This window comes from Drosophila teissieri, chromosome 3R (assembly GCF_016746235.2).
Source record: "Drosophila teissieri strain GT53w chromosome 3R, Prin_Dtei_1.1, whole genome shotgun sequence".
Classification (NCBI taxonomy): domain Eukaryota; kingdom Metazoa; phylum Arthropoda; class Insecta; order Diptera; family Drosophilidae; genus Drosophila; species Drosophila teissieri.
Window position 1 is genome coordinate 18,288,378 of NC_053032.1, and position 17,540 is coordinate 18,305,917.

At 45.5% G+C, this 17,540-nt stretch overlaps 10 protein-coding genes across 13 annotated transcripts; 4 read left to right on the plus strand and 6 right to left on the minus strand.

Moving 5' to 3' along the window:
• Positions 1 to 936: 936 nt before the first annotated feature.
• Positions 937 to 3,535, minus strand: LOC122622649 (dihydrolipoyllysine-residue succinyltransferase component of 2-oxoglutarate dehydrogenase complex, mitochondrial). The gene is made up of 7 exons (XM_043801262.1): positions 3,306 to 3,535; positions 2,935 to 3,038; positions 2,775 to 2,876; positions 2,154 to 2,696; positions 1,911 to 2,055; positions 1,402 to 1,707; positions 937 to 1,339 (listed from the first exon to the last, which is right to left on the minus strand). The coding sequence occupies exons 1-7, from the start codon at positions 3,378 to 3,380 to the stop codon at positions 1,205 to 1,207; spliced, it is 1,410 nt and encodes a 469-aa protein (XP_043657197.1). The 5' UTR covers positions 3,381 to 3,535; the 3' UTR covers positions 937 to 1,204.
• A 301-nt stretch (positions 3,536 to 3,836) lies between these two features.
• Positions 3,837 to 5,732, plus strand: LOC122622653 (HIG1 domain family member 1A, mitochondrial). Its single transcript, XM_043801267.1, has 3 exons — positions 3,837 to 4,024; positions 4,927 to 5,116; positions 5,371 to 5,732. Exons 1-3 carry the CDS (start codon positions 3,931 to 3,933, stop codon positions 5,390 to 5,392), a joined length of 306 nt encoding a protein of 101 aa, XP_043657202.1. The 5' UTR covers positions 3,837 to 3,930; the 3' UTR covers positions 5,393 to 5,732.
• An 81-nt stretch (positions 5,733 to 5,813) lies between these two features.
• On the minus strand, positions 5,814 to 6,790 carry LOC122622652 (antigen 5 like allergen Cul n 1-like). The gene is made up of 2 exons (XM_043801266.1): positions 6,640 to 6,790; positions 5,814 to 6,580 (listed from the first exon to the last, which is right to left on the minus strand). The coding sequence occupies exons 1-2, from the start codon at positions 6,751 to 6,753 to the stop codon at positions 5,906 to 5,908; spliced, it is 789 nt and encodes a 262-aa protein (XP_043657201.1). The 5' UTR covers positions 6,754 to 6,790; the 3' UTR covers positions 5,814 to 5,905.
• A 139-nt stretch (positions 6,791 to 6,929) lies between these two features.
• Positions 6,930 to 7,918, plus strand: LOC122622651 (antigen 5 like allergen Cul n 1-like). The gene is made up of 2 exons (XM_043801265.1): positions 6,930 to 7,089; positions 7,145 to 7,918. The coding sequence occupies exons 1-2, from the start codon at positions 6,970 to 6,972 to the stop codon at positions 7,817 to 7,819; spliced, it is 795 nt and encodes a 264-aa protein (XP_043657200.1). The 5' UTR covers positions 6,930 to 6,969; the 3' UTR covers positions 7,820 to 7,918.
• Positions 7,850 to 10,237, minus strand: LOC122622648 (zinc finger protein 70). 3 transcript variants are annotated; one of them, XM_043801260.1, is made up of 6 exons: positions 10,025 to 10,237; positions 9,421 to 9,956; positions 8,919 to 9,003; positions 8,530 to 8,852; positions 8,352 to 8,468; positions 7,850 to 8,061 (listed from the first exon to the last, which is right to left on the minus strand). In XM_043801260.1, exons 1-6 carry the CDS (start codon positions 10,235 to 10,237, stop codon positions 7,920 to 7,922), a joined length of 1,416 nt encoding a protein of 471 aa, XP_043657195.1. In that variant the 3' UTR covers positions 7,850 to 7,919. The 3 variants fall into 3 exon arrangements, 2 of the variants coding, with proteins under 2 accessions (XP_043657195.1, XP_043657196.1); XM_043801261.1 differs by lacking the exon at positions 10,025 to 10,237 and adding an exon at positions 9,057 to 9,202 and having other exon boundaries at positions 7,858 to 8,061; positions 9,421 to 9,559; XR_006326311.1 differs by lacking the exons at positions 7,850 to 8,061; positions 8,352 to 8,468; positions 8,530 to 8,852 and adding an exon at positions 9,057 to 9,202.
• A 156-nt stretch (positions 10,238 to 10,393) lies between these two features.
• LOC122622650 (transcription factor Ouib) lies at positions 10,394 to 11,615 on the minus strand. The gene is made up of 3 exons (XM_043801264.1): positions 11,433 to 11,615; positions 10,590 to 11,371; positions 10,394 to 10,530 (listed from the first exon to the last, which is right to left on the minus strand). Exons 1-3 carry the CDS (start codon positions 11,562 to 11,564, stop codon positions 10,428 to 10,430), a joined length of 1,017 nt encoding a protein of 338 aa, XP_043657199.1. The 5' UTR covers positions 11,565 to 11,615; the 3' UTR covers positions 10,394 to 10,427.
• A 270-nt stretch (positions 11,616 to 11,885) lies between these two features.
• Positions 11,886 to 13,170, minus strand: LOC122618962 (E3 ubiquitin-protein ligase RING1). Of its 2 annotated transcripts, none has more exons than XM_043795560.1 (4): positions 13,032 to 13,170; positions 12,865 to 12,972; positions 12,466 to 12,780; positions 11,886 to 12,401 (listed from the first exon to the last, which is right to left on the minus strand). In XM_043795560.1, exons 3-4 carry the CDS (start codon positions 12,639 to 12,641, stop codon positions 12,074 to 12,076), a joined length of 504 nt encoding a protein of 167 aa, XP_043651495.1. In that variant the 5' UTR covers positions 12,642 to 12,780; positions 12,865 to 12,972; positions 13,032 to 13,170; the 3' UTR covers positions 11,886 to 12,073. The 2 variants fall into 2 exon arrangements, with proteins under 2 accessions (XP_043651495.1, XP_043651496.1); XM_043795561.1 differs by having other exon boundaries at positions 12,865 to 12,927; positions 12,996 to 13,126.
• Positions 13,171 to 13,387: 217 nt separating this feature from the next.
• LOC122618960 (arfaptin-2) lies at positions 13,388 to 14,954 on the plus strand. The gene is made up of 5 exons (XM_043795557.1): positions 13,388 to 13,604; positions 13,668 to 14,190; positions 14,405 to 14,573; positions 14,639 to 14,746; positions 14,816 to 14,954. The coding sequence occupies exons 1-5, from the start codon at positions 13,388 to 13,390 to the stop codon at positions 14,858 to 14,860; spliced, it is 1,062 nt and encodes a 353-aa protein (XP_043651492.1). The 3' UTR covers positions 14,861 to 14,954.
• Positions 14,955 to 15,462: 508 nt separating this feature from the next.
• On the minus strand, positions 15,463 to 16,043 carry LOC122618963 (DPH3 homolog). The gene is made up of 3 exons (XM_043795562.1): positions 15,819 to 16,043; positions 15,672 to 15,746; positions 15,463 to 15,602 (listed from the first exon to the last, which is right to left on the minus strand). Exons 1-3 carry the CDS (start codon positions 15,924 to 15,926, stop codon positions 15,525 to 15,527), a joined length of 261 nt encoding a protein of 86 aa, XP_043651497.1. The 5' UTR covers positions 15,927 to 16,043; the 3' UTR covers positions 15,463 to 15,524.
• Positions 16,044 to 16,096: 53 nt separating this feature from the next.
• Positions 16,097 to 17,370, plus strand: LOC122618961 (dnaJ homolog subfamily C member 17). The gene has a single exon (XM_043795559.1). It carries the CDS (start codon positions 16,296 to 16,298, stop codon positions 17,193 to 17,195), a length of 900 nt encoding a protein of 299 aa, XP_043651494.1. The 5' UTR covers positions 16,097 to 16,295; the 3' UTR covers positions 17,196 to 17,370.
• Positions 17,371 to 17,540: the final 170 nt, after the last annotated feature.

A 17,540-nucleotide genomic window follows, 5' to 3' on the forward strand; every position in this document is an offset into this window, starting at 1 on the left:
AATTTGCTCTAATAACAAAACAATAAAAACTGACTTTTTCTTAACTTTGCTGTTATAACGAGGATTCCGAAAATGGATTTCCCAATGGAACTTTTGTAAGTCACTGGTATCTTTAGAGGGATATTTACTAACACGCATATATATTTGCCAGAACTGCTTAAAATGATAAGAAAATATAAACAGTTTTTTAATCCAGTCAGACATGTTAACCTTTAAATCAAATTTCATTCTCATATTTCAATATCTTCCTACAGGCTTTGTTCATATCTGGAGCCTTCCCAATTTGAATAAATCCTTCTGGTTTGCTACCCAATAAGATGGTATTATGTGTCTTTCTCTAAAAGATGTTTTTACTCTAGCAGTGCATTAATGGGTACACTTGCGACCATATATGTAAGTCCACTTGTACAGATAATAGTCTCTTGGTTTTCAAGCTATCTGTGTGATATTTTGAAAAGTTTCTTTTCGTTGTTAATATAAATATAATGGTTTTTAAGCTTCGTCTTACATCCTTTCTTATTTTATCTTTAGCAATTGTTCATGTGTGGAGCCCATTAAGAATGTCCTTTTGCTGTATGTAGCTGTACTCATTTAGTTTTAAATTTAAAATTGCTTAAAGATTTTTAACAAATTCTACAGACCTATTGCAAAAATCATTTCAACCAAATAAGTGCCACTGCAAACACATTAGATAATTGAGCATAAGAAATAATCACCTTTGGTAATCGCAAGCCTCATTAGGCTCAATTAAAAGCCATCCTCACATGACAAATTATTTGATAAGACAGTTTACAGTTTGTATTAAGATATTTATATTGCTTCAGATAAGATTACGGAGACATTCTAGACGATCAACAATAGTTTCTCTACAAGGTGCCAATAAGAATCGTTAGTAGAAAAGACAACCACTTTCTTCAACAATCGAATGCATTGAGGTTGGTCAATATTCGTCATCGATTTATTACGAAATTCCATCGCAGCGTCTTAGGTTAACAATAACATTCAGTGCACAGTTTATATTTAAGAAAAGATCCACGTTTGATTTATTATACTCCTTCCGATGCTAAGAGTAGTTTGAATTTGTGTTGATTTTGCTATTCTTTGTGACGCTGGCAAAATGAAATAATAAATAACCAAAGACAGTTTCAAATTAAGAAGGCTAATATCAAATTAAGGCCGTGGACGTGTGTTAAGACAATTCACTTTACAATCCGGCAACAATGATTGCTGGGTTCTCTACAGCAGCCTTTATTTTTCGCAGGAACAGGACCGCCTCACGTCCATCAATGATTCGGTGATCGTAGGTCAGGGCGATGTACATCATAGGACGTACCTTGACCTGGTTGGACAATACAATGATTAATAAAGTTGGTAAATATGCGTATGTGGTGGATCGCTTACCTCGCCCTTGACAGCAATTGGCCGCTCAAAGATGCCGTGCATGCCGAGAATGGCACTCTGTGGCGGATTGATGATGGGCGTACCCATCAGGGATCCGAACACTCCACCATTGCTGATGGTGAAGGTGCCGCCGTCCATGTCTTCCACGGTGATGGCATCCCGCCTTGCCTTGTCGGCCAGACCGGCCAGCGCAATCTCGATGTCCGCATAGTTCATGCTCTCCACGTTTCGGATGACGGGTACCACTAAACCGCGGGGCGTAGCCACGGCCACAGAGATATCAACGTAGTCGCGGTACACGATGTCCTGCAAAATTACGACAATTATGAGCGCTTGGCAACACAGAAAATTCCACATTCATCATATCGCCACGGGAAATTGCATAAACAAAAGCGACAATAAAAGCTAAATGTTCGCCTGATAAGAAATTTTTAACAGCATGGCAATCGAAACTACGTCACGGGCGATAAGAAAATGATAAGCGGAGGGCGGGGCGGAGGCTTGTTTACCGTGCCATCGATGACGGCGTTCACCACGGGCTGATCCTGCAGCGCATAGGCACTAGCCTTCGCAAAGATGGACATGAATCCGAACTTCAGTCCATACTTCTTAGTGAACGCATCCAAATTCTGCTTACGGAAGTCCATGGCATAGCTAAAAATAATAATGTCACATTTGATGAACATAATCACTTAATTGAAATAAAGCTAAGAAATACATAAATATGGAACCATTTTCGTCATTTCACTCACCTCATATCGACCTCGTTAAAGGTGGTGAGCATAGCACATGTGTTTTGGGCATCCTTCAAGCGGGCGGCAATCTTCTGACGCATGCGGTTCATCTTAACTCGCTGCTCGGACCTAGTGCCTAGGATCTGCCGCGATCCGTCCGCTGGTGGCACCTTCACCTGGGCAACGGCCGGCTTGAGTGAGGCGACTGGAGCAGGTGGTGGTGGTCGGGGGGCTGCCTTTGGTGGTGGCGGTGGTGGTGGCTTAGGCGCGCCTGCGGCCGGTGGTGGGGGAGCCGGCTTCGGTGCAGCAGCGGGTGCTGGGGCTGCTTTGGGGGCAGCAGGAGCGGGCGCAGCAGCCGCTGGAGCAGCTGCCTTGGCGGGCGCCGCACCGGGCTTAATCTTGAACAGAGCCTGGCCGGGCTTGACGGTGTCGCCATCCTTTACCAGAATGTCGGTCAGACTACCGGCAAAGGGAGCTGGCACAGCCACCGTCGTCTTGTCGGTCTCGATTTCCATGACGGCCTCGTCGGCGGCGAATGAGTCACCCACCTTGCAAGTAAACCTGTTGCAGGAATTGATCGTTAATGCATGCACGCGCATGAACCTGTTGCTTGAAACCAGCTCTGTGGCCTGGTCTTACTTGATGTCACCCTCGGCGATGGAGTCCGCAAAGGGTGGCACATTGACGGTCTGCTCCGACCTCATGCTCGACGTGGTGTGGAAGCCCTGCCAGGTGAGAAGCCTAGAAATGAACGATTTTGGATGAAGGGTGTCTTGTGGACTCGTAGTAAAGGACTTACCTGGTGGCCTCCTGGCAGCGATTCGAGCCATCTTGGTTGAACAGTTGCTGCTGCTGGGCGGCACAGGCAACTAACCGGGAATATTGGCGGATGCAGCGCTTCAGCTGGCGGAAAGAAGCGATAATTAGTGATTGCACAACCAGGAGACGTCGGCTGACGGATCACGTGCAGCGGGCGTCCCAAACAAAAGTTTTTCCCATTTTTCAGCGACGCACGCACACACCCATACAATTACATAATAGGCGAGTGCCAGGCGGGCAGCGAAGATGGGATAAAAATGGATATATGTACATATATATCGGCGGAGCATGTATCACACACCAGACGAGCCCCCTCCACCCGGGAATCCCCATCCCAGTGTGAATTTTTACCTCATTACTCCGCAGGGCTCGCATACCCAAAGTTTGGGGCAGCCGTCTCGTTACGATCGAAATTATTCCCGTCATTGCTGCGACTCTGTTCCGCGAATTTCGGGTCGGCGGTTTTTCTACTTGTCAATTTATTTCCAAACACTCGAATTTAAACAGAGTTAGCGGCCAAGGCAAAGCAACGTCGATTTCTGCAGTCCGCCCCTTTCCCTTAAAAAAATACCAATTTCTTATGTCATGACAGAAACGGCAAAAGCGTCACCTGGCGGAAAAGCGCAGAAAGCTTGCCAACAGCTGAGAGCGGCTTTCGGTATTTTTCATGCTGTGTGGCCAGAACAAACTATCGATTCCCGCTTCGTTTTAGTTTGTATGAAATAAATAAATTTAATGTTTAATAATAAACTAAATGATTAATTAATATACATTTTTATAAAATAGCCAGTTCGGCTGAACCATATTACACTTACATGAAAATGTAATATATTAGTCTCGCAAACTTTTCTGTGAGCGATATGTTTTCGCGCTGGTCACATCGCCTGAATCTGCTCATTGCAGAAAGTTTCGCGAACGTTGCAAAGCGATTAAACCGATCCGAACCACCCGCGTACATAACATAATATTCGTGACAATGAGTTCCAAGTCCCTTTTCGACAGTGAGGAGGATGCCGCCCAGGCCAACAAATTCTCTAGGAAAGCCAAGGAATCGCCCTTCATGCTTGTGGGTGAGTTTTGCCAAATTCCGCACAGCGGAAGTTTTGCCGCCGTGACGTCACATGGAAACTTTTGGCTCTGCAGCCAGCTAAATACACACATATCTATACAAATCTACGAATATACAATGCGTGTGCGGAAAAGTCGGCTAATCTTGACCTTGGCCATGAGGTTAACAGTAATTTGGGGTCACTTTTCGAAACTGTGTGACATAACGACCATTGCTCTGTGATCCGTTACTCTTTCTGGAGAGCGAATGATGTAACAGGAGAATTTCGCAATTCCCACGAAGTGCAAGGGAAATGGGATTATCACATCCGTGACGTCACGTCGCCATCTGATCTTGGCGCGTGTTCGAATGTTCAGCTCGCTTGTCTGCCTACATACATACGTATGTGACAATTAACAGCTGACGCTGACAAGTGCTGCCCATTTGACCGATTTAACTGAACTAGCTGTTAAATAGATAACAGCAAAAGCAGCGCACAACATAATATTTTGAATATTTTCGAAGATACACTTTTGAGCTGATGAAATCCCAATTGGTTATACATACCCATAATCTATATTCCCTAAAAAGCATTATATATAAAATAGTTTCTGGAATTATTATCAAAACTACTACAAATGTTTTGAAGTTTATTTACTTAATTTTACTTTCCTGTCTAGTCAAACATGTTCAATTACTTCTGATATAAAAGATTACCTTATTTCCTGATTTCATTAGAAAACTCTCTAAATGTGTAGCTTAATTTTTGGCAGCACTATATTCACACGCATATGTAGTTTGTATTTACTTGTATGCTTATATTTGTGCGACGTCTGGCTTTTATCAGTCAGCTGTGTAGCAACAACAAGCCATCCGCCGCATGAACGATAACAACTAATCGGTGGTTTGTACTTTCACTCACAGGTATTGGCGGATTCGTGGCTGCCGGATTGATTGGAGCGTACAAGTACCGGAACCGTGGAACGATGAGCACCAGCGTCTTCCTGATGCAACTGCGAGTGGCCGCCCAAGGAACCGTCGTCGGATGCCTGACCCTCGGACTGGCCTACAGCATGGCCAAGGAGTACCTGTTCGACAAGGCGCCCAAGGAGAAGTAATGGACAGTTCCTACTTAGTTAATACGAGCTGTAGTTTAAGTTGTTGTAAAGCGTACACAAGAAACCTGAAATCCCAACTCAATCTCTCCTCAATACAATTGTTGCTTTATGTATATTTCCAAATGCTTTCGGTTTCCACATGTTTATTTACATTCACTTGAACGCACTATATCCATTTCTGTCTATTTAGTTTCCATATAATTCGATCACCTTATTTATTTCCCCTTATTTGGTTTATTCTTCATTTTAGTACAAAGTCATTGACTAACTAAAGATCATCTGATTGCACGGCGTCCCTCTCTAGAAATCACAAGATGACATCGGCTAGACAACTAACACCTAAGCAATCAGACCCTCTATTTATTGCATAATCAAAGGTTCATACCGATCCAAATGGATAGAATCACTGGAGGGCTGGACTCTCGCCAGTATTCCCGAGCGTCCAAGCCCACCAAATTAGATATTGTTTTGTATACCTGCGTAAGATTGTGATATTGTGTGTTTTAATTGTACAAGTTGAACATCCAAACGAAAGCTGTCGAAGCAGACGACAAGATGATGAATACCTCTCGCATGATATGATATACTTAAATAAATCAATTTAGACTAAAAGAAACAACCCATACTTTTTGTTTTACTAACCAGGCCCAAAATGATCAGAACCATCATAAATCTCTAAAATAAACGGTCGAGTTTTCCAATGTTAAGCTCTTTTAGCTTTTTATTTGCCAACTTAATTATGAATAAAAGCACCTTGGATAATGCTAAGAATGAAAAAAAAGGGTCTAGAACATCTTGCTGTTCTCAATGACCTTCTCATTGTCGTAGATCTCCTTGGCGTAGCACAGGTTGGGATAGTCATAGGCGGCTCCATATCGGTTCTTGCACCCGGTGGTGGACTTCTCTCCCGGAGTATAGACAGGCTGACCCACAATGTTGGAGGTGGCGAAGTTGCAGGTGAGCACGAAGTGGTTGTAAAAGTCCCGGGAGAAGCGCACGGCGGCACATCCCACGTGGGTGTTCTTCTCGGCCACCGCGATGGTGAACTTGCTCACAGCCTTGTTGGGAAGCTCCTCCGGGAAGCTGGCGAGGATCTCGGGCGAGGCATTCGATCGCTCAGCAAACCAATTCTCGATCTGCTCCTTTATTATTTCCGCATCGGTGTACTCCGTCTCGGCTCCACTGTACTGGAAAATGGCGTTGTTCTGGCCGGCGTAGGCGAATCTTTCGGTGCTGCGACACTTATCTGGCAGCGATTCACAGGTCTTCACGTTGAGCAGGGCCAGGTGGGAGAGCTCCTCGCACCAGGACATCTTGGCCATGCGAATCGCCTTGGGCAAGCCTTCTATTTTGCCTCCAGCCACGTTGTTGCGCAGCTCGTTGAAGAGGGTCAGGATCAGTTTGTGATGAGGCTCAATCTTCACCTCCCGCACGTCCTTGGGACAGTTTTCACTGAAGTTCTGGGCGAAGTAGGGTGATCACCAAGAGGAACAGGATTTGGGTACCTAGCACTACTTACTCCCTTATTGTTGCAGGCAATGTGCTTGTCCAGGCAGGTGGGCAGAGCACAGTAGTCCGCTGCAAGGCTTAATCCCAGCAGGGAACTCAGCAGAATCAGAGACTTAATGGCCATTTTCAGCGCTGGTTGTGGACTGAGGCTTAGCTACCCAGAGTACTCTATTTATAGGATAGCAATGGTAATTGAACCGCAGTTGCAACAAGTCTTCCAGTGTTTCTACAGCTGGGATTCGAGGAATGTCTGACAAGGAACAAGTGGTCTAGCTCTATTTGAATGCCGTATAAAAGCAGACCCATTTGCTGTGCAATCCAGTAGGCAAGAACCAGCATCATGGCATTCACCAAGGTTCTCCAATTGATTCTCCTAGCTGTGGTTGCCATTTGCTCTGCCGTGGATTATTGTGCGCTCCCCACCTGTCTGGACAAGCATGTGGCCTGTAACCACAAGGGAGTAAGAACGATTAGCATATAGGAATTCACTCGGTAATGACTTATATGCCCAACAGAACTTCAGTGAAAACTGCCCCAAGGACGTGCGGGAGGTGAAGATCGAGCCTCATCACAAACTAATCCTGACCCTCTTCAACGAGCTGCGCAACAACGTGGCTGGAGGCAAAATAGAAGGCTTGCCCAAAGCGATTCGCATGGCCAAGATGTCCTGGTGCGAGGAGCTCTCCCACCTGGCCCTGCTCAACGTGAAGACCTGTGAATCGCTGCCAGATAAGTGTCGCAGCACCGAAAGATTCGCCTACGCCGGCCAGAACAACGCCATTTTCCAGTACAGTGGAGCCGAGACGGAGTACACCGATGCTGAAATCATAAAAGAGCAGATTGAGAACTGGTTTGCTGAGCGATCGAATGCCTCGCCCGAGATCCTCGCCAGCTTCCCGGAGGAGCTTCCCAACAAGGCTGTGAGCAAGTTCACCATCGCGGTGGCCGAGAAGAACACCCATGTGGGATGTGCCGCCGTGCGCTTCTCCCGGGACTTTTACAACCACTTCGTGCTCACCTGCAACTTCGCCACCTCCAACATTGTGGGTCAGCCTGTCTATACTCCGGGAGAGAAGTCCACCACCGGGTGCAAGAACCGATATGGAGCCGCCTATGACTATCCCAACCTGTGCTACGCCAAGGAGATCTACGACAACGAGAAGGTCATTGAGAACAGCAAGGTGTTCTAGGTGATGGTAGATGCAAGGAACTTAAACATGAATGCGTAACGGAAGCTTTATTAATATCAATTCGGTATATATAATTAAAATGCAATTGACAATAATGAATTCAATTCGTTGAACAATTTCTTCGACGGGAACTGGAGGACGCAGCGGCTTTGGCTCGCGCTTCTAGAGTTTTGTGGGCGTTGGACTTCAAATGGGATTTGTAGTGCTTGACTGTCTTGAAGCCAATGCGGCAGATTTCGCAACTAGAGGAGAGAGATTGGGGTGGAAAAAATGGTTTATTCAGTGTTTGTTCATTAGCATGAGGCATCAAAGAAGCAATTGGATTAGTTTAAAGTACGTAATTTGCATATAAAGTGCAGTTTATCATATTCAATAGAAAACGATGGAATTTCTACAGGAATATGTAGCTACAAAATTGTATATGTATACAAAGAAGTTTGACATACTAGAATGATAGGTCATTGAGTTGCGAATAATTTAAATCTGTTCTACTTGTATTTTTCTTAAATAGTCAACAACTTGAATATCGTACCCGTGATCGCGAGTCAAGTTGTGATACTTTTGATGAGCTCTGCACTCGCTGGGTGTTACATACGACTTGGGGCAGTACTCGCACTGGTAGATACGCTTGCTGGCGTCCATGTGAACCCTGCGGATTGGATGTGATGGGTTATGTGAGTGTGTGGTGGTAAGTGACGATGGAGTTTTACCTTTCGTGCATGCTGCGGGCACTGCAGAAGCGGAAGCTTTTTCCACAGTTGTAGCGACAGGTGTAGGGACGCTCGGTTGTGTGGGTTTTCTGGTGGGAGCAAAGTTCGGCGGCTGTGTAAAAGGATGCGCTGCACTGGTCGCATTTGTGCGGTCGTTTGCCTGCGTGGCGAACCAGGTGATTCTTCAGATTGAAGGCCGTTGTCAGCCGCTTGCCACATATGTGGCACACATGCTGGGATGCCGCCGGCCTTGGACATCGCTCCTTGTGGGTCTGCAGCAGGATCTGATTGTGGAACTTGCCCTTGCACGTGGAGCAGGGGTGCTAAAGTGTTTCAAAATGCACGCCATTATTAAACCTTAAATGTAAACCATATAACGAGCATATTACCGTCATTGGAAGATTAATTATGTTGCAGTGCCGCGTGAGTGCGGCGGCTGATCGGAAGCCCTCGTCGCAGTGGTCACAAACGAATCTGTAAGGATGATAGTGTTATTTGTGATAATTAATTCGTTGCTCCTCTCATACTGTGAATAAGCTGTGGACGACTGTTCTAGTCGTTCAGTGATAGGGTTTAGGGGATTCATGAAAAATCTTTACTTCCATTTCTAAATGCTCCGTCTTTGATTCCCATCAAAGCAGCAGGAATATATGGAATCATATGCAAAATCGTTCTAAAATAAAAATCAAAACAGAAAAGAAAATTAATACGGAATGCATGTAAGCTAATAGTCAATTTTGCAATGTAACCTAAACATATTTTGAGCCCTGACGGAATTGATTTGATTTTTTAAGATTTTTACACATGCTGAATTAATCAAATGGGAAAATCATGCTGTCATGCCTAGCGAATGAGTGTATTAAGTGTTGATGTGTAAAGCACATTATTTACTTGGTATCTGGAGGGACGTCGTGCAGATGGTACTTGTGCAGCTTCAGTTCGTCCACGTTTTCAAAATCTAGGCCACACTTGCTGCAGGTGTGACTGGAAGTGTCCGGATTGTCGATTGCTTCACTTTCTGAAGGACTTGCCGGCTCCGATTCGGGAAAAAGTACTATGTTAGAGTGCTCATCCGACAACTGGCTATCTGTAGATAGTTCTGGAGAGCATTGCGGACTAGCCACTGGCTGAAAATCATTCGCCATGGCAGCCTCCCCTCCATTGTCCTGTGGCTCCGGATCAAAGAAAAAATCCACTCCATCATTCACCTGCAGAGCTGGCGACAAGTTGGATAGCTCCTCCGGACAGTCATCCAACCATTGCTCCGCCAGGCTTTCGAAAGCCTCCTCCTCTTTTTCCACCTGCCTCAACTGAAGTTCGAGGAGCTCCTGGGCCTCGATGCAAACCCGACGAAAGTCGATGGCAATCTGCAGGTCGTGCTGGCAATCCTGGCACATGAGCCTGGGCAACTTGTCGTCCTCTTTTAACTGCAGAGTAATTTAAGAACTCGGGTTACATTATGTTTTTTTCTTCTTTGAAACGCCAGCACACTCACCTGCAAATTGGTTAAGGTCTCTATTTGCCGCAAAACGGAAGAACTCGATGGCTCGAAGAGATTCTTGGCTGCCGCAGGATCGGCCATACGCGAACAGGTCCTGCAAATGTACCTCATGGCTTGTGTAATGAGATAACACAGCTCCCCGATCGATTGGAAGTGTATCTTTTTCTGTTTGTTTGGACGGAAGAACAAGAAGACCGGCATTCGCATTTTGCATTTTGCAGCAACACTATTTGGAGAACCGATTTCGTTTCGCAGCCCTTAATTGACAATCGCCCCGCGACGCGGCCAATCCACCGAATTTCAAAATGCTGAACCCAATTTTTTCATTTAGGAATACTGTATTACTTTGATATTCGGCAGTCTTAAAAAATTAAACTTAAGTCTGTCTTCTTGTATTTTAGACAGTCCTAGCACTTTGAGCTCTTCGCTGGTGAAGTTTAGTGCTCTGGTGCAAGGTCAAATGGGAGGAGCGCAGGAACCACTGGTCACAGATCTCGCAGCTGCAAAATAAATTATGTTAATACAAATTTCAAGCAGGACACCTAGTGCTCCCACTTACTGGTACTTTCGCTGATTTGTGTGCAGCATCTCATGCTTTTGGCGCGTCGACGTGGAAGTGAAGGCCTTGTCGCAGTACTGGCATTGAAAGGGACGCTCGTTGGTGTGGGTCCGCTCGTGGACCACTTTACTACTGCATCCTCGATAGGTCTTGCTGCAGAATCGGCAAGCGTACGGCCTGGCGTCTGTGTGAAGGATCCTGTGGCGACGCATCTCGTTGTCCGTGTAGTACTTTGCCTGGCAAATGTCGCACTCGAAGGGTTTGTGGCCGGTGTGCCGCTGCAGGTGTAGCTTGAGGTAGGTGGAAGACTTGAACACGCCGCCGCACTGGTCACAGAACCAGGACTTGGAGTTGCGCTTCGCACGGTTGGGTACGCGTGCGCCTACTCCCTTCGAGGGGCCGCAAGTGTTATGGAGCTGCTCCTGATAATGCTCCGCCTCCTCTGTTTGTAGAGCTTGCTCTGGATTGTCCTCAATCTGAGTCCCATTTTCCATCTCCTCTATTTCGTTATCATTTTGGTCTTCCTGCAGAAGCCCAGCTGTTTCTGCAAGTGCTATACTTATTTCCTGACTCTTGTGGTCCCTCATATCCTGCAGTAGCATCTCATCCTCCAAATCAGCGAGTTCCTCGTAAACTACCGCCTTTGGTCGCAAAAGTTTCCTGTTGGCGGCCAAAAATGACTGGTGGACCTCCAAGCACTTACTGCGAAAAACCAAAATCCTGTCCAGCTGCAGTTTGCACCATTGGCAAATGAGATGTGGCAGAGTAGTGTCCGATTCCAGCTAAGTAATCATTTAAACCAATTTAATAGACGGCATAGTTCAATTTTATTTGATTACATACATACATGTCGGTGATATTTTCCAGCAAACTAATTAAGTGAAAGTTACTTTTGTCGAACAGTTTGGTGGCCCTGGCCTGCAAATGGGCCACACTTTTGCCACAAGTTCGGCACATCGAGCGCAGTTGAGACATTGCAAATAAACCAAACAAAATGGAACTGTTTTCAAAAACCCTACTCTATTGTGCTGCATTATGTTTAAGTGAATGGCAAAAAAAACGAAGAAGAAGCACATCAGCTGTTCTTTGTTGATGTTGTGCATATTCTTGGTGTAAACACACTCTGGCTAAACCATTTAAATAAATATGAAAAAATTATTGTTTTCAAGAAAACATAAATGTTTATCTATCGAAACACTTTTTTTCGTTCTAGGCAAAAATTAGCTTGAAATCGGATTGTATTGGTTTAAATACTTAGCGTAATAAGGCTTACCATAAACCATCATTATCAGCAGATTATAGGTTTACCTAATATATTTATTAGAAAATTTACATACATAAATATGCGATAACTCAATACAAACGCGTTAGTTATATTTGAGACTTAAATTGTACAACAGACTTCGATTGCTTATATGTTTCCTTATGTTGGTACATCGTTAGCATATGTTTATGCTGATATACGATTGTGTGTTGATCACCTTCTACGTTGTTCTATAAAGCTTGATATCCATTCTGCAGACCGGGCAGTTGCGGAACCCCGTTGCCATAAACTTATTGAGGCAGTTCTTATGAAAAGCATGGTTGCACATCACATGAATCATAGTGCGTGTACATAGTGGATCCAAACAAATCGTGCACAAGTCGCCGGGTAGATTGAAATTAACCAACTTATCGCAGACAGGGCAGTTTCTACGACTACGGAGAAATTGGAAGAAGCAGTCCTTGTGCAGAGCATGCTCACACTTCATGTAGTGCATGTCGTCATGATTCATTTCGTCCAGGCACACGGAGCACCTATCTCCCGGCCGGCTGCAATGAAACAAGAGACTTTAGCAAAATGACGCTCAGAATGGTTTCTTCCCGCAGTGCCAACCTGCGCACAAATCGCCGTCCCTTTGATTCCGAGCTGTGGAAATCCTCGTCCTCATCTCGGCGACGGCGCTGGCGATGTGGAGGAGTCTGTTGGTCGTTGGGCCTGTTGAAGTAAACGGCCGCGACAAAGGACACAAGGACCACGCCCACGGTTAGCATTATGTTTCCGTAGACCATTCTCCGCTGGTTATTATTATTATATATCAACGCAATTCAAATGATTAAGTAACGAAGCGATAAGGCACGGCAGGATTTCAGTGAATTCCCCAAAAATAAAACAGAATTCCCACTTTGGTGTGACAGCAGCTGGTCGGCACTGAAATGACAAACGGATCATAATTATTTGTATAGTATTTACCAGCGCTGATTGTTATTATTCTAATAGGGAACATTTGTTTACATTTAGGTGTTAATTTGATCGGCTATTGAAAACGGAAAATGCCATTTTAATTTTGCAGAATTACTAAGAAGAAAGGAATAATTCATTTGTTCAAATCGTTCCGCTGAGCTGCGTGGAATGTGTATAAATACCAAATAACTGCTATTTGTATTAGTTTATTAAAATACCAATTCGCACAGCCGGTATGCAAGCAGTCCAAGTGTGGTATTTAAGCACCTACTCACGAACAGTCACACGGATTTTCAGTTTTCGAGAACACAGTTTGATGAACATTATCCGGAATTTGAGAAATTTCAAAATTTCAACTAATCCAGGCAGGGGTTACTAAAGTCTCGCCTCGCCCAGCGTGCGCCATTGACTTTGGCGTGGAAATCAAAGTAAAACAGCCTGCTCCGTTGCCCAAGAAACCCACACACACACACACACGGGCACACACCCACAAAACGGGCAGACAGGAGGATTTTCCGCTTGCAATTATTTCGTTGAGGGTTTCCTTGAACTAGACTTAACGACGGCAATTTCCATGACGGACCGCGAGCGCAGCATTCACGAGATGCTGAAGGATGCGCCCTCGCTGAACGACAGCTGTGGAGCGGTGCACACGGGCACAGAAGGCGGCAGCCTGGTCCTCGGCAGCGCCAGCAGCCACAGCATCGCCGGAGGAGGCGGTGGTGGAGGTGGCGGTGGAGTTGGCGGCCCTTTTGGCGCCCCCAACAGTCTGCCACTAAGGAACCATTCAGGTGAACTATTTAGGAGTCCTTGTTGCCTCGCCCAACTAACCAAAGATCGATCTTTTCGTACAGCACCCACCACACCCATGTCGCCCAGTAGTCCACCATCCGGAAACGGCATCCTTAGTCCCACGGACAGCGGGAGCGGCAGCATTATCCGCACTAGCGCCTCCAAGATCGACAGTCTTAAAAACTGGAGTATATCGACGTACAAGTGCACTCGACAGATTATGCTGGAGAAGTTGGGCAAGTCGCAGCGCACCGTCGACTCGGAACTGGAAGCGCAGATTGAGCAGTTGCGCGAAACGCAGCGCAAGTATCTGTCCATCTTAAGGTTAACGCGGGCCTTCAGCTCGCACTTCCAGCACGTAGTCGTCACACAGCACGCCCTGGCCGACTCCTTCGCCGATCTGGCCCAAAAGAATCCCGAGCTGCAGAAGGAGTTCACGTGCAATTCGGAGACGCAGCGCAACCTCACCAAGAACGGCGAACTGCTGCTCAATGCGCTCAACTTCTTCATTTCGTCGGTAAACACGCTGTGCAACAAGACGATCGACGACACACTGCTGACGATACGACAGTACGAAACGGCCAGGTAACCAAAGTTATTCCTTTTCGGTATGATGCAACATTACAGAATATTTTATCAAGAATTATTAGTCTTATACGAGTTCCTGGATTCAAACTCAATATGAGTCATTTCATAAAAATTGATATGCTACAGCTCTTATCTGAAATGGACTTAAACTGGCTTTGTATAAAAGCTTGAAACATTTCTTATCGTATTTTTTGCTTCTTCTGCCTTTTAGAATCGAGTTCGATGCCTACCGCATGGACTTGGAGAACACCAAGCCGGAGCTGACGCCCTCGGCTGCCGCGCTGGAGGAGACCCAGCGTAGCTATGCGCAGCACAAGGAGCAGTACGAGAAGCTGCGCTCTGACGTGGCGGTCAAAATGCAGTTTCTCGACGAGAATCGCGTAAGTGACAAGGAAGTATACATATGTATATTCAGCAAGACTAACCATTGATATTTCTTGAATAGATTAAAGTGATGCACAAGCAACTGATTCTGCTGCACAATGCCATCGCTGCCTACTTCTCGGGCAATGCCATGGCACTGGAGAGCACTCTTAAGCAGTTCAACATAAAGGTGAGAGTGGCAGCAGACTGCAAATTGAATTGTGTTCAAATATTTTACTTCTCCTCTTGTGGCCCACAGCTAAAGTCACCCAATGCCGTCACTGGATCCTGGCTGGAGCAGTAGAGTCAGTATAATCACGAGCACGTTGCAGACGGCACTTAGGCGCGTATATTGGAGGAGACCAGGATCCGGCGTCCACATCCTCTACATCCACTCACTTGCTGAACGAGCACGCTCTCTAAAAAAAGAAATCGGAAGCAGAGAAAATTCAATATCCAATGCAGTGGACACTGCACGAGGAACCATAACAATATTTTCGTGCTAAGTTTAAGTCGAATTCCTAAGCCGTAAGCAGAAAGTGGTAACTGTATGTTATTTATATATTTTTCCAACCGCTTTCCACTGTATGTAACTCTTTACTACTCACATTTCCACAGCTGCTACGCTGAAGTTCCTTTAGTTTGTGTTTCCAAATTGTCAATTTTCGTTCGAATATCATATTGCACTCTGCTTGTAAAACATCAAGAACACAAAAAGTTCTCTGTGCAATATGAGTTTTTTAACCCTCTGTGTTTTAGTTATAGTTTTAGATATGCTACAATGTGTGTATAAATCATTTGTAATTCACCCAAACGAATAGTCCATAACAAATCGAAACGGTTTTTGCGAGCTTGCATAATTTGAAATCATTGTTTTACTAGTCAACGTATTATTTACACTAAAATGAAGTCTATATATATATAAAAAATATATAAATAAAAACTATTTAATTACACCAAACTGTGTGCTAGTTCTTCTCCAGCTTCAGGTCGCTCAGCTTCTCGTTCAGAGCAGTTTCTTCATCCTCCTCAGCTTTGAACATGTCCTAAAATTTGGAAACTTTCATTGCTTCTGTGTCTTGGGAATTGCTAGTTGATCTGAATGAGTCACTTACCGGATCGTATATGACCTTGATGACTAGGGAGCAGCTGGGACAGGTGGCCACCTCCTCGCCCTCGATCAGCTCCTCCTAGAGTGGAAATTTACCAAATGATACATGCATAAGTAGGGCCCAAAGAAGGTTGCGTATACGCCTAGTTACCTTGGAGATCTGAAATCGATCGCCGCATGGACAGGGATAGTAGTACATCTCCTCCTCCTCGTCGTACTCGAAGTCCTCGATCTCCACCTCGTCGTGATAGATGCTCATGCCGTACTTTCTGTTCACTTCAGCGCCTAAAGTTCATTATATTTCAGGATTATTGCGATAATTTTGATAAATCCACGCCAAACAAATGGGCACGTTGTGTTGCGGTGCTGCCAACTCGCTGCGGTAAACAGCTGATCCAGTAAACAAATGGAAATGTTTTTTTTCATATTTGCATTTTTGGACCGCCGGCTGCAATTGTGAAATAAGTCTCGTTTCTGCGCCTAAAATATATTGAGAAAAGAGTATATTTTAGCCCATTTATAGCTGGCTAGAGTAGTTAATAAATACTGCATAGAGGAGAAAAGCTGAAAAACAAACCAATGTCCCAGTTGTGAAATAAAAAGAAGTAGTATAAAACACTAAATCGAAATGGCCAGCAAAAAGTACAGTGACGTGAATCTATACGATCTACTGGGCATTTCCCTCGAGGCCGATCAAAATGAGATACGCAAGGCGTACCGCAAGAAGGCCCTCGAGTGCCATCCCGACAAGAATCCAGACAACCCAGCGGCAGTCGAGCGCTTCCATGAGCTGTCCAAGGCCTTGGAGATTCTCACGGATGAGTCCGCACGCGCAGCATACGACAAGGTGCTGAAGGCCAAGAAGGCGGCGGAGCTAAGAAGTCGCCAGCTGGACGGGAAGCGGCAGAAGCTGAAGCAGGAGCTGGAGGAACGCGAACGGGCGGCACTGCACAAGCTGGCGAAGAGCCAGCCCTACAGCACGGTGGCCAAGAGCGACGAAGAGGTGCTGCAGGAGCAGATCGAGCGGCTGCGTCGCGAGGGTTCCCGCCTGCTTGAGGAGGAGCAGCGCGCCATGCAGGAGCAGTTTCGGCGCAATCACGCCGAGAAACAAAAACTCCAGCAACAGCCGGCGCAGTTTGATTCCGCCCAGCATCGCATCAAGATGAAGTGGAAGGCCGAACCCGGCCAGGATTACACGCAGGAGGAGCTGCTCAAGTACCTGAAGAAGTACGGCGACGTGGTGGCGCTGGTGGTGAACAGCAAGCGACGCGGACGCGCCATGGTGGAGCTGGCCACGCGCGAAGCCTGCGACATGGTGTTGGCCTACGAGAAGGGCGATCCCGCCAAGCCACTGCACTTTGAGTGGGTAACGCCGCCGGCGGCAGACAAGCAGGCATCCAAATCCGCCACCAGTGGGTGCAGTGCGTCATCCACCGACTACGAGGACCTGGTCATGCGGAAGCTGCGCCAAGCTGAGGAACGCAGGCGACTCATTGAGCAGATGATGAAGGACGAGGAGGGCGAATGAAATTGTGTTGGTTTAAACCACTAGTTAACTATAATTAGGCTACTCTTAATCTTTGATTGATTAACCAAAACAAAATTGAGAAACTAGCTGATTTTATGATCAATTTACTTCAAACAAGAGAAGAAAACCTAACTTATTTTACTGCGAATATATAAAAAATAAATATTTTTAGGCAGGGAAGCTTAAGACAGAAACTTGAAAGTAAAATAGTTTCAATTTAAGCCTTTTTTTAAGACAACTTGCTAAATCTGCAAGTCATAAAAAAAATATAATTACATTAAATAACTATAAACTAAACTAATTAGTTTTACGTGTTCAATTATAATGAGAAAGGAAGCAAACAAT